Source organism: Bombus pyrosoma, linkage group LG3, assembly GCF_014825855.1.
Source record: "Bombus pyrosoma isolate SC7728 linkage group LG3, ASM1482585v1, whole genome shotgun sequence".
Taxonomy (NCBI): Eukaryota; Metazoa; Arthropoda; class Insecta; order Hymenoptera; family Apidae; genus Bombus; species Bombus pyrosoma.
In genome coordinates this window covers 6,796,177-6,809,266 of record NC_057772.1, presented here as the reverse complement: position 1 = coordinate 6,809,266, position 13,090 = coordinate 6,796,177, and the positions used below count along the sequence as shown (strand labels likewise).

The window sequence follows — 13,090 nt, the reverse complement described above, 5'->3', positions numbered from 1 at the left end:
ATATCAGTGATATTAACTTCGTTATTGTATATTACTTAATTTATAGACATATTCCCAATAACTTTATGTACATTCCTGTTAATTTATTGTTGCATGCAATTGGAAATGTCCTTTTGCAATTATCTTAATTATTGTGAAATTTCTTTCATCTTTCCTTCTCATTTAAGTTCTTTTATAATTTTAACATTTTATGGATTTATTTAATCATTTGATATGATCTCACATCTGTTATTTCCTTCTGTATTTTCATTTTCATTAATTTCTAATGAATTAAAACTTTCAGCAATATTAGACTTATCAGATGTGTCTTTCAAACTTGACACTTCATCATCATCCATATGTTTTTCTAATAAGATATGTTTTGTTTTGAATTCTTTGCTTTGTCTATTTCGGCTCACACTTAGTTTGTTTCGAGCTAGCTTAGTCTTATAACCTTTTACAGATCTCATTAAACAATGATTATCATTTTTTGAGACTGAAGACTCAGATTCTAATGAAATTTTATGTTTCCTTTGATTTTCATAACAATTATCTTCAGTGGTGTTTGAAGTTTGATCATTAATTTCTTTGGGATACATACATTTTGAATCAATTTTATTATCACAGTAACTTAATTCCTTCTTTGCATCAACATGAATAGACTTATTAAAATTAGAGACTTCATCCTTATGGTTATATATAGCAAATGGATTATCCTCATCAGACTCAGACTCGAATATTATACCTTGAGATTTTTTTTCTTGTCTGATTCGTTGTTTTTCTAAATATGAATGTAATGCATTTAACCTATTATCTCGTAGAGTCTTCCAAAATAAAAGAGCTATAAAAACAAGAAAAATTGTAATAAGGATATGCAATAACAAATAAATTGAGGTGCTGCTGTTTTTGGTACCTTCTTCTTGATATTGAAAAGGTATTCCTGCTTGTTTAAGTGTATTTGGATTTGGAATACACTCATTATTTTCAGAATCACCTAGAACTTCTGTTCTAGACTTTGTAAAGATTCTTTGCATTTTTAGAAATTTTCTAGTTTTTGCAAAATATTTAAAATTTGGAGCAGTATCAAAGACAGGGTCATCTACCATGGGATTATCATTTTTTGTAAAAAACATATAAGTACCGACAACATCTTCATAGGAACCCTCATAAAACTGAAATTGTTAAAAACAAAAATATAATAAAAAACCTGTAAAATGTTGATCTTTTTTATTTATTTATATATATATATTTTTTATAATTACCTTTCCATTAATTTGCATTATAGGATGTTCCGTATCTATACCGATCATATCCAATCGTAATTCTTTTTCACTAAACACATTACCATCAACAAGCCCTTCAAATTCTACATATACGAGAATTTCTTCCTCATCTGCGGATATTTCTTCGTCCATTTCCGTAGTGATTATATGCATATTACTCATGATTCTTACTGATGTTTATTTGTCGCTTTTTGCACAAATTTAAAAAAATATATACATATTATTAATCACAAATATTTATAAAAGAAATGAAATGGGGCTATGGATTGATCTGAGTTTATTGGCAGTTAAAATTTATCAATGAAATTGACTATTAATGTGTGTATGCCATTTAATATACACAATATACTCGCACGTAAATTATATATAAATATTGAAACATCTACCTATACATATATAGTTATAAATAGTTATTAATGATGAATTCTTTTTGTTTTTTCCATATTTATAATGTATTCGAATAAATAATTGTCGGTTTTGTAGGTATTATTAGCCAATTGCAAAAAATTGCGATAAAATCTTTTCCATTTTCTCAAAGATCGCGTCAAGGTACCTACCATAATAAAATATATAGTATATACAGGCGGAAAGTAAGGTTACTCTTTAGCTTAGATTGACGGTTTCATTAGAAAATTCAAATGGTAAATATATTTTATCTTGAACTTTTTATTATCGCTTCTTAAGATAATCCTTCTTTCTATTTTGTGCAAAATTTGTATTTTATCTGTCATAAAAGTTACAATTCTATCTGGAAATAAATTTGTTTGACAATATTCAAATTGGTTAACCATGTTTTATATAGGAAACACGTGTAAATAATATATATTAGGTAATTATTAAATTCTACGATGGTAGTAAAGTTCAATCGAAGAAAAAAATTATAATATATTCAATTATGTCTTCTTGTTATTGAAAATTAAATAAACTTGCAAAATTATTATTATTTAATATGTTGTACGGGTTATCTATTTGTATCAAATATATATATATTGTTATAAGTAATTTATTAATTTACATATAATAATTATAATTTATAATCTATATGTGTATAAATTTATTTTTATGTATGAATTTAGGTGAAAAAATGGTGAGACACAATAATCAATTACCAGAAAATCTTCCGCAATTGCAAAATCTTATTAAACGTGATCCAGAATCTTACAAGGAAGAAGTAAGTCTTCAATGCAATATTTTTATTTAATGTATTTAATATGGTTTCTAATCTTTTTACAGTTCCTTCAGCAACATCAGCATTACAAATCAATTTTAGAAGTTTTTCGTTTAGCACCAAATAAGTTTAATAAAAGCCTTGATGAAGTAGTCATCTTTTTGGCACAGGTAACTTTAATAATAGTTTGGAAGACTATACTTCATAATTCTAATAAGTATATATTTGTTTCATGATTTTTATGCTATAATAGTTCCAAATATTAGAAAAATGCTTTTTTTTTTGCAGGTATAATTAACAAAGTATATGAAGGAAATAATTTGTTTATTGTAATATTATTGCAAATTGCTTATTAGTAAGAAAGCTTTAAAGATTGTAGTTATGGAGAAATATTTGGAATATTTAGATGGAAAGATCATATGTCGCAAAAAAGTTATAATGCAACTGTATTCTTTAATTGGTTATTCTGATGAACCAATGCCACATAGCATATTTGTCTATGGTCATGTAGCTACTGGAAAATCCTTAGTAGTGCAAAATATGCTCTCTTACTTAAAATACAATGTAGCTACTATTAATTGTATAGAACATATAGCCAATAGACATATATTTGAGTACATCCTGGGTGATTTGTCACTATGTTTTAATAATTTTCCAACTAATAATCAAGTTCAACACAAATGTGATAATTTTGTTGACTTTATAATAAGTCTTAAAGAAATTTCTATGAATGATACTCGGCCGATTGTAATAGTACTCGATAAGTGTGATAAATTACGAGATATTGATATTGGTTTATTACCTACATTTTTAAAGCTCAGAGAATTATCAAATGTCAATGTTTGTGTAATATTTGTAACTGATGTAGTGTGGGAAAAGTTTCGTGTCAAGATTGGTATACACGAACCATTTAAAATTCACTTTCCACAATATACAAAAAATGAATTAATTGAAATTTTACTTTTAAGTATGCCATATGATTATGAAGATGCATTTTACAAAAATTATTTAAATTTATTTCTTTCTGTATTTTTTCGATTCTGTCGAGATCTTAATGAACTTCGTTACATGGCAAAAATAAATTTTTCTAAATATATAGAACCTATTGAACTTGATCAGTCTAAAAAAAATGATACTGCTTTGTTATGGAGAAATATTTCTGCTACTTTTAAAGCAAATTTAGAAGTCATTTATCTACGAGTTTCCTCTGAAAATTTTACAACAGATAATCAATTATCTAAAGATATTGAATCAACAATGAGACTAGCATTAAGTTTTGAATTACCATATTATGCAAAGTATATGTTAATTGCATCATATTTGGCCTCATATAATCCTGCAAAAGAAGATAAATATATATTTATGAAACAAAAATTCAAGAGGAAAAAAAGAATTACTGATAAAAAAAAGATAATGTTAAATGCTTTTTGTGGACCTTACAATTTTCCAGTATCTAGAATGATTGCTATTTTTTGTGCAATTCTTAATGAAAAAGTTGATATAAATGCTAACCTACTTTCACAGATTCCATCTATGTGTCAACTTGGTTTACTATCAGTCGTAGGAAATTATAATTTGAATGAACCAAAACTCAAGTGTTGCGTATCATATGATTTTATTCTTGTCATAGCTAGAACTGTTGGATTTAATATACAAAATTATTTGTATAATTTATGTTAGACCAAGAATGCGTTAACTAAAACCACCTAATTATTACACAAATTTATTTATTTTAATTTTGTATTTTTTGATTAATTCTTCATGAGAAATAAAACATTAAAATTTATAAACATATTATTTTCTTCTCACAAATTTGTTACAAAGTTGTTACTATTTTACTTAAATTAGAATTTCATTATGTAATTCTTTTGTTTAAATGTAGGTGGCCCATTGTTACCCAAATATATTAGAATCATTTCCTCAAGAAATCATTGATGTACTGCAAACATATAATACAGTACTTGATAATGACATGCGATTAGTAAGTGTGAAGCACTAAAAACAATATTAAATAAAGTTTAAATTGAGTTTCTCTTTCTTATAAAGTGTATACCTTTTTTATAGACATTTTGTAAAGCTCTGATTCAACTACGTAACAAATCTCTTCTGGAACCTACTGTACTTCTGAGTTTATTTTTTGAACTTCTAAGATGTCAAGATAAAAATTTAAGGCAATTTCTTCAAACACACATTATTACTGATATTAAGAATGTGAATGCTAAACAAAAGAATACAAAAATTAATACAACTTTACAAAACTTTATGTTTTCAATGTTAAAAGACTCTAATGTCAGGAGTGCAAAAATGTCAGCAGACATCATGATAGAATTATATAATAAAAGTATTTGGAATGATGCGAAAACTGTAAATGTCCTGGCAACAGGATGTTTTGTTAAGGCAACCAAAGTTATGGTTGCTTGCTTGAAATTCTTTCTGGGCACAGGTATAGAAGAACAGGAAAATGAGGAGAGCGACAGCGATAGCGAACCAAATATTAAAGAAATTATAATGGCTAATAGAGTAAATAAAAAAACAAAGAAACGCGAGAAACAGTTAGCAAAAGCGAAGCAACTGTTAGCAGTAAGTCACTAACAGTTAATGGGTACCAGAATACAGTCTGCAAATAATATTAATATATACGTAAATTTTAAATGTTCTAGAAGTCTAAGAAGAAAGCAACAAAAGCACCGAGATTTAATTTTTCAGCATTACATTTAATTCATGACCCACAAGGTTTTGCAGAAAAATTATTCAAACAGTTGGAAAAAAATAATGACAGATTTGAAATTAAATTATTAGCTTTAGATGTAATTTCAAGGCTTATTGGTTTGCACGATTTATTTTTATTAAATTTTTATCCTTATCTACAAAGATTTTTGCAACCACATCAAAGAGGTAGTCATTTTATTATTAGAAAATTATTGTTACAAGAAAATAAACTATAATGATGTATTATTTTTAATTATTTTAGAAGTAACAAAACTTTTACAATTTATCGCTCAAGCCTCTCATGAACTTGTACCACCTGATGTATTGGAACCAATTCTGAAGACATTAGCAAACAATTTTGTCACAGAACGAAATTCAGCTGATGTTATGGCTATAGGGTATACATAGGGTGTCCCATTTTAATCTCCCCAGGCAAATATCTCAAAAGATGAAAAATATAAAAAAATGTTTCAAACTGAAGTTGTAGCATATTGAGGGGGATAGATTGTGCTATCACGTATTTGACTTTGTAATGACACTGAAAAATCTTACAGAGATCAACTTCGAATTTTTAAATTGAAACTCTTTTTAGAGCCAACACGATGTACAATATCCAGCCTCCAATTCGAGCAATCTCTTCGAGATGCATATATATCGGGTTACGATAATGTCGATGGAATATTGAATTTGAGGAATCATATTTCTGTAATGGTTTGTGTAAAATATATATTTAGATAGTATTTGGGAAACATCTTGATGTCAGCTATAAAATGCACTTAAAAATATAAGTTCCAATTTAAAAACTTGAAGTTGACCTCTAAAAGATTTTTCAATGTCAAACAAGGTCAAATACGTTACAGCACAATGTCTTTCTCAATATGCTACAACTTTCGTTTTAAACATTTTTTTTTATATTTCTCATATCTTTTGAAATATTTGCCTGGGGAGATTAAAATGGGACATGCTGTATATATTTATGACTCATATATATATGTATATATTTATGTTTTCAAAACGTTTTATCATTTTATCTAATGTAAACTTATTTTAAATACAGGCTGAATGCTATTAGAGAGATATGTACGCGATGTCCATTAGTTATGAATGGAGATTTACTACAGGATTTAGCACGATACAAATATTACAAAGAACGAAGTGTGATGATGGCTGCACGATCTTTGATTACTCTATTCAGAAATTCGATACCTGAATTGTTGCATAAGAAGGATAGAGGACGCCCTACAGAAACGAACATTACCTTAAATATTCAAAAATATGGTCAAATATCAGCTAATGATTTTGTACCAGGTGCTGAAGTTTTACTCGACAATAAGACTGATAATATCGCAGAGATTTCAAAAATTGGTATTGAAAATAATGTAAGTGAAAATACTGAAAGTAAATTTACTATTTATCTTTATCTAATATTAGCCTTAATAAGAGAAGCTTCATTAATAAAATTATGATTACAGGATAGTGATGATGAATGGATTGATATAGATTCTATAAATAATGGAGATTGCGATGATGACGATGACGATGACGATGACGATGACGACGACGACGACGACGACGACGACGATGACGACGATGACGACGACGATGACGATGACGATGACGATGATAATGATAATGATCATAATTACAACAATGAAAAAGAAGGAAAAGAAGAGAATTTGGAAAGGAAGAAAGAAAAACAAAGCATAAAAAATAATAATAAAGATGTTGTTGAAAAGAGCGAAAATGAAGAAACAGAAATGAAAGTATATGAAAATAATGATATTAAATCTAATGTAAATAAGACAGAAATTGATAATGTTACAAATCAAAGTCAAGGAAAAGAATGTCGTCGGTTATCAAAACTTGAAAAGAAACGGTTAAAACTAAAAACACAAGACGATTCAAGGGTGAAAAAGAACGAGATAATCACTGCAGAGAAAAGAGAAAAGGCAACTTTGGTATCGAACGAACGATTATTGACCGATGAAGACTTCATGAAAATAGATGCAGCATTAGCAAAACAACAAATAACGTACGCCAAGCGCGGTTTAAAAAGAGCTCACCCTAATGATAAAGAAACTGGAGAATTTGTCAAATTAACAGATATAGAAAATATTTATAAAAAGCGGAAACATGATAAGCAAGCTCGCATTGAGTCTGTGAAGGTATGTTTCAATTTCACTGCAAACTAAAGGAATTCAATTACATTGATTCTTTTATATTAACAAATTTTGTTATTGTCATATTAACAATTAACAATTATTAATCATGTTAATCACATTAATGATTATTAAATAAAATATTAATATGTTGTTTCGTATTAATAAATTTTTGTTAAGTATATTTATTATTACTTTAAAAAAATAAATACTTAAAATAAAAATAAATATGAGTAAAATGAAAAAAAGGATAAAAAGAAATATATTTCTAAATTAATTTATGTATTTATTATTTACTTTAATTTAATATGTTTTTGTTTTGCTTTTTTACAGAAAGGACAAGAAGGAAGAGAAAGATTTGGTTATAAAGATGGGCGGCAAAATCCACTTTGTAGTAAAACAAATCGCGAAAAAAAGAAAACTAAAACTTTCCAAATGTTAAAGCATAAAGTAAAAGGAAAAGTGAAACGTTCTTTTAAGGAAAAACAGATTGCGTTGAGAAATCATTTGCTGAAACAAAAAAGAATGAAATAATCATGTCTACACATTCGTATATGTATACTGTATATATATAAATAAATATGTAGTCTTTTACCTATAGTCTATAATACAAATTATCCAAACCCAATATATTGATGATTCATTTTTAATTGTATTATACCAAACATTTTTTACAATCTCGCATATGCAGTTGTGTACGGAGCTTTATTCAAGCTCGCACAGTTCTCGCTTATATATGCTATAAATAAAAGATAAGAGCCATGTTTCGGGCGGGTTATTATACTCGCCGTTGGAACACTGCCAGCAACGTATGCTAACTCGTATGCTGTCACGGACGCAACTTTATGGGGTATCAATAGTTTTTGCAAATACTCGGAAATTATGACCGACCAACGGTTACACGTATAGGAAAAAGTTATTCAGAACTATGCTCCCGACAAACATATTTAAAAATCATCGAATCGTTGTAATAGTAGTTCAATTTCACCAAATATTGTTTAAATGAATATTAATTATGAACTAATATTAACTATGTATTATTATTGCCAACAAAAGGGTAATAAAAATGCAACTTCCAAATTAGGTATGTACGCACATATTTAATACTTTTATATTAGGTTGACGACCAAGTTCACTTAGTTAGTACATATATTTGACACGTCTATTAGAAACTAAATCTGTTTTTAATTTTTTTAATTCATTAAAAAATTGTGTATGAAGCTCCAGAAAAGCCGATTATCCTCAAATTCCAATGATTTTTGGATATGTTGTAGAAAATGACATTTTAAACAATATATATAAAGGCCGAATTCACTCAGTTTTCGAAATATTTGCGAAGAACTGTCGGTACTATAATATTGAATTCTGCCTATAGTTATATGGCAATACATGCGTCAATATTGGTTGCCGGTCGCCGACTACTTCTGTTTATAAACAAGAATCGAATGAGCTTAAAGGCCGTGTGCACAACGTGCATATGCAAGGCTGTAAGAAATATCTGTTGTTATGATTCATAATTTATAGTCTTATACAAATAGACTGCGCGTTCTAGACGAGGTAAATATTACATTAAAGGATAGAGATTTATACTCGAGATATCGCGTTCTCTCTCATATTGTCCAAAAAGTGAGAAGAACACGAATAGAAGGACGATCTGTTATACATTATCCACGGCAACAAGCTTTTCCCCTATTTTTCCCCTTTTCTTCCACTAAAACACCCATTAGAGAGAGAAAAGGGTATCTCAAATATTGCTCTTTCACTCTTGTGTTCCCTTGACTCCTATGGGGCGGGAACGCGTAGTCTATCTGTAATAACTTAATAAGTAATAATCTGTATAAGTCTATAGTCTATGACATGATCGTGGTCGAAACACGCAATAGATTTATGCATCTAACCTAACAATCGCAATCATAAAGAACTGTTATTTTAACGATATTAGTGCCATCTTGCATTGAAAGTTAAACACGTTAACAATATCAATGGCGATATCGTTCGTATATAAATACGTTGGAATAATTACGTTTACACTATATTGACATTGAGTACGTCATTATTGTTATCATAGCATTAAAGGCTATGATAATTAAAATAAAATTAAATTGAAACTGAAATGTGTTGTTATGGATTGAAATTATACTTAACAACTATTTAATGCATGTTGTTTATGTAGTTCAATGCCGGCAAAATAAGACAATTTCATATTATTTAATATTAAAGTGCATTGATGTCTGTTTAATTAATGGTGATTTTATAGGTTAATAATATATTCATTCAAGCAAAAGAAAGTTCTATATTTAATGAACTATGTTGATAAATAAAGATTTACAGTGGAATGATAGTATAGAATCTGAGATTCAACAAACGTTTCCGGATTTTGAAGTCATGGGTGCGTGTTATTTTTTAAAAATGATGTTTCATTCACTTTTTTTGTTACAATTATATATAGTATATAGTATAGTAAATAGATATTACATTTTACCTTTTTTATTAAAGTTTTTAATAAATAACGAGTTTATTGATTAAAATTCATGAACAAGGAATATTATATTTGTTTCTCTTGTTGATAGAAAATGAAATATATTTAATAATTGAAGATTATATTTTTACAGACTCTGATTGTTCCCTTCTTTCAGACGATTTATTTCAGTCTTTAAGTTCTGAATTAGGCATTCCTTTGTTCTTTGAAACTGAAATACCTTTAAAGATAGATAGTGGTATTGATGATTCATCAATTAATGATGATGGTATCGATAATCAGATTATAGAAGATATATATATAGGGGAGCCATCTACTAATTTAAAAAATTCTGATTTAAATGTTCTACAACAATCTTCAGGTATCTCGTATATCTTTTTCTTTTCTAATAAGCTAATATTTATTTATTAACAACATTCAACAATTAACAAATATCAACAGCAGTTACAGATGTAGATAATGATGTGAAAATGGAAATTAAATTGGAACCTGGAAGTCCTTATATTCAATTGCCTTTGTCTCCTGCACCAAGCCAATGCGAGTCTAATAGACTAGATTCACTAGTTGAAACAAATTCTATTTCTTCCATTTGTGATTTTAAGGTATAGTTACAATGCTTTATTGCAAAAGTTAATTATGTTAGACCCAATATTTACATATTTTTCCTGCTGATTTGTTATAGACAAGTCTGGAAACACCACCCATCTCTCCTCCACAAAATGTTTCACCACCTATATCTCCACAACTGATTTCAAACACAGCTATTGCAAAACAAATAAAATTTATGCCATTTAAACTTCAAGATACAAAAGAATCAAAATTTACCCTTTCTAAAGTAAATTCTACTAAACGTGTTCGGGTTCAACCAAAAGATAATATCCAACTTGTTACTGATGGTAAAGTGATAACCTGTGCTTTGATAAATTTTACTTTTATAATATCTACTTTTAAATTACGAATTTTATATTTTTATATACTTAATACTTTACAGACCAACCTCAGAATGCTATATTTTTGAATACACAAAATTTTGTTGCACTTAGTCAACAAATTAAGCAAAATTATATATCATATCCTTTCAGTACTCATTTTACATCAACTAATGCAATTAAGAAAACTCAAACGTCAGTACAGCTCCCATCGGTGCAAATAAAAACTGAAACAAATTCAATTCAACTACCACAAGATAATCATGTGAAAGTAATGAATAATATCCCTAGCATATATACGTCAGGAAAAGATCAAACAATAAATATGATTGATACACCTTTGATTCTTAAGAATGACACAGCTAGATGTACTCCTATAATTGTAAAAAATGATTTGGATACATGTAGGCCAATAGTAATTAAAACAGAGAAATCAAATTATACTCCAATTGTTATAAAGAATGAAATGCAAGATATCAACTTTGCTGGGCGGCAAGAATGTGAAATAAAAGCATTGAAAAGGCAGCAAAGGATGATAAAAAATAGAGAGTCAGCTTGTCTATCGCGGAAAAAAAAGAAGGAGTATGTATCTTCATTAGAAAAACAGATTTATGAGTTGCAGCAAGAAAATAAGCAATTAAAAATGGTAAAAATTACATGAAATAGAAATATATGTTGGAGTAATGTGTTAGTTACTGATTGTACTAAAATTATGTTTACATCAGGAAAATATAAACTTAAAACAGAAGCTTTCATCCTTGGAACATGCAAGTGCTAGTAATAAATTTAAAAGTATAAGTCTAAATGCGAGTAAAAGGAATGTTGCTATTCTTTTAGGAATGGTTGTTATGGTATCATTAAACGTTAATGGTTTCAAGTAAGCTTATAATAAATTTATTATTCGTTTATTCTTCTCTATTTGTTAGTTCTGTATCACAGATCATCTGTAATTAGTCCAGATTCATAGATTAGAAAAAATGGCTTGTAAAGTGAAAATTTCTTGTAGGGATATATTTTCGCGAAATAATCAGTTGGATATATTATCTAATGACGTTCCAATTAGCGCACAATATGCAAGACATGGAAGAACGCTACTCTGGACATCTAGAGATCAAACTCAAGAAGAAGATGAAGATGGGTTTCGTAAAAATATATCGATACCACAACCTATGTGTCCAATGCATATTAATCACAGTGAATCAATCCGTTTAGATTATGAATTGAGACGCTGGATCGGTGGAAAGTCTGATCAAGATAATTGGACTACGTTGAAAAAAGCAAAATTGGATGCGAAGCTTATAGGAGAGATTCTATCTTCGCCTCCGCATGCAATGCAAACTAAAACTAAACGTAAACGTAACTTAGCAGAAAAAAGTAAATCTGAGATACTTCGAAAGACAACTGATTCATCGATATCGAACGCAGTGGAAGTTTTTTCTCCAATAATAAAAGAACATGCTTCTTTGTTTGAAGCTTTAGGAAGGAGAGACGATACCTTTTATGTAGTTTGGTTTAGTGGAGAACATTTGCTTTTGCCGGCTTCAAGCAAAAATAGCACAGGCAGACCAAGGATGTCGTTAGTTCTCCCTGCACTTCCTATGAATGGTATAAATGTTTTCTATTTAAACTATATATGTGTATATAGCATAAAATGAAGAACTATTATTTTATTAAATGGATCTAATATTTGTTTTAGAAACGTTTTCAACACCAGCAAATCATATAACTATGATGCAAATTGATTGTGAAGTTACCAATACCCAATTATTGCATTTACAACAATCAATTATACCTAATTTGAAAACTACCAACAGATCTGAAAGTCATACTCATCAGTCAGATGGAGTATCTGATGCAGTAACAGCAGATATAACTAAGAACTACAAACCATATTTTATCAAAAAAAGTAATCACAAAATGTTCCAAAAGAAAGATTTTAAAGACATATATGTTGATAAAAACAGTAAAGATTATAACAAGACAACCGCGTATATATTAAAACAGAAATTTATTTCAGAATTTGATTTAGAAGAGGTGAAAACTGAATTGTTAAAAGATTTGAGAAGAACTGATTCTTCTGCGAAGTTTACGACATCACAAAAAAAACAAACGTGATAAGTGGTTATGATATTTAAAAGAAGTTTGTTTCTGTGACACCATATTAAAAAATAATGCTAGGTACCACATGCTTATTAAATGAATAAGTAAGTAAATGTCTTGTATTCTTAAAAATTAAAAAGAGAAGAGATTTTTTATGTTTATTTTAAAAATTATATACTATATATTACACCAGAGGAATATAATACATAATTAAGCACAAGTCGAAAATAAAGTTGAAAACTTTGAGAGTTCGATTATAACATTTGTGAATATGAATTTAAAAT

General features: G+C 28.3%; 4 protein-coding genes across 13 annotated transcripts; 3 read left to right on the top strand and 1 right to left on the bottom strand.

Annotated features, from left to right (window-relative positions):
• Positions 1-155: 155 nt before the first annotated feature.
• LOC122565785 lies at positions 156-1,836 on the bottom strand. Of its 2 annotated transcripts, none has more exons than XM_043722128.1 (4): positions 1,820-1,836; positions 1,242-1,449; positions 893-1,151; positions 156-820 (listed from the first exon to the last, which is right to left on the bottom strand). In XM_043722128.1, exons 2-4 carry the CDS (start codon positions 1,422-1,424, stop codon positions 201-203), a joined length of 1,062 nt encoding a protein of 353 aa, XP_043578063.1. In that variant the 5' UTR covers positions 1,425-1,449; positions 1,820-1,836; the 3' UTR covers positions 156-200. The 2 variants fall into 2 exon arrangements, with proteins under 2 accessions (XP_043578063.1, XP_043578062.1); XM_043722127.1 differs by lacking the exon at positions 1,820-1,836 and adding an exon at positions 1,649-1,790.
• On the top strand, positions 1,674-7,892 carry LOC122565776 (protein SDA1 homolog). Of its 3 annotated transcripts, none has more exons than XM_043722104.1 (10): positions 1,674-1,811; positions 2,339-2,433; positions 2,496-2,600; positions 4,313-4,411; positions 4,495-5,010; positions 5,091-5,325; positions 5,402-5,537; positions 6,197-6,518; positions 6,612-7,304; positions 7,632-7,892. In XM_043722104.1, exons 2-10 carry the CDS (start codon positions 2,347-2,349, stop codon positions 7,830-7,832), a joined length of 2,394 nt encoding a protein of 797 aa, XP_043578039.1. In that variant the 5' UTR covers positions 1,674-1,811; positions 2,339-2,346; the 3' UTR covers positions 7,833-7,892. The 3 variants fall into 3 exon arrangements, with proteins under 3 accessions (XP_043578039.1, XP_043578038.1, XP_043578040.1); XM_043722103.1 differs by having other exon boundaries at positions 1,770-1,903; XM_043722105.1 differs by lacking the exon at positions 1,674-1,811 and adding an exon at positions 1,956-2,091.
• On the top strand, positions 2,496-4,288 carry LOC122565781 (origin recognition complex subunit 5). The gene is made up of 2 exons (XM_043722123.1): positions 2,496-2,600; positions 2,719-4,288. The coding sequence occupies exon 2, from the start codon at positions 2,812-2,814 to the stop codon at positions 4,108-4,110; it is 1,299 nt and encodes a 432-aa protein (XP_043578058.1). The 5' UTR covers positions 2,496-2,600; positions 2,719-2,811; the 3' UTR covers positions 4,111-4,288.
• A 1,022-nt stretch (positions 7,893-8,914) lies between the features above and the next one.
• LOC122565775 (cyclic AMP-dependent transcription factor ATF-6 alpha) lies at positions 8,915-12,910 on the top strand. 7 transcript variants are annotated; one of them, XM_043722097.1, is made up of 9 exons: positions 8,918-9,343; positions 9,556-9,687; positions 9,911-10,138; positions 10,219-10,379; positions 10,460-10,673; positions 10,769-11,352; positions 11,432-11,583; positions 11,713-12,311; positions 12,403-12,910. In XM_043722097.1, exons 2-9 carry the CDS (start codon positions 9,606-9,608, stop codon positions 12,819-12,821), a joined length of 2,439 nt encoding a protein of 812 aa, XP_043578032.1. In that variant the 5' UTR covers positions 8,918-9,343; positions 9,556-9,605; the 3' UTR covers positions 12,822-12,910. The 7 variants fall into 7 exon arrangements, with proteins under 7 accessions (XP_043578035.1, XP_043578033.1, XP_043578034.1 ...); XM_043722102.1 differs by having other exon boundaries at positions 8,920-9,687; positions 10,222-10,379; positions 12,403-12,612; positions 12,724-12,910; XM_043722101.1 differs by having other exon boundaries at positions 8,923-9,687; positions 12,403-12,612; positions 12,724-12,910.
• Positions 12,911-13,090: the final 180 nt, after the last annotated feature.

What these genes read in the sequence shown, in the direction of transcription:
- LOC122565781 (XM_043722123.1), top strand. Translation starts at nt 2,812, where the DNA reads ATGGAGAAATATTTGGAATATTTAGATGGAAAGATCATATGTCGCAAA.
- LOC122565785 (XM_043722128.1), bottom strand. Translation starts at nt 1,424, where the DNA reads ATGAGTAATATGCATATAATCACTACGGAAATGGACGAAGAAATATCC. An exon ending in TAATGCAAATTAATGGAAAG is followed by an intron (nt 1,152 to 1,241) that starts GTAATTATAAAA and finishes TAACAATTTCAG; the next exon opens with TTTTATGAGGGTTCCTATGA. An exon ending in TTTTCAATATCAAGAAGAAG is followed by an intron (nt 821 to 892) that starts GTACCAAAAACA and finishes TTGTTTTTATAG; the next exon opens with CTCTTTTATTTTGGAAGACT.
- LOC122565775 (XM_043722097.1), top strand. Translation starts at nt 9,606, where the DNA reads ATGTTGATAAATAAAGATTTACAGTGGAATGATAGTATAGAATCTGAG. An exon ending in TCCGGATTTTGAAGTCATGG is followed by an intron (nt 9,688 to 9,910) that starts GTGCGTGTTATT and finishes ATATTTTTACAG; the next exon opens with ACTCTGATTGTTCCCTTCTT. An exon ending in AAAATAAGCAATTAAAAATG is followed by an intron (nt 11,353 to 11,431) that starts GTAAAAATTACA and finishes TGTTTACATCAG; the next exon opens with GAAAATATAAACTTAAAACA.
- LOC122565776 (XM_043722104.1), top strand. Translation starts at nt 2,347, where the DNA reads ATGGTGAGACACAATAATCAATTACCAGAAAATCTTCCGCAATTGCAA. An exon ending in TTTGCAACCACATCAAAGAG is followed by an intron (nt 5,326 to 5,401) that starts GTAGTCATTTTA and finishes TAATTATTTTAG; the next exon opens with AAGTAACAAAACTTTTACAA. An exon ending in CTCGCATTGAGTCTGTGAAG is followed by an intron (nt 7,305 to 7,631) that starts GTATGTTTCAAT and finishes GCTTTTTTACAG; the next exon opens with AAAGGACAAGAAGGAAGAGA.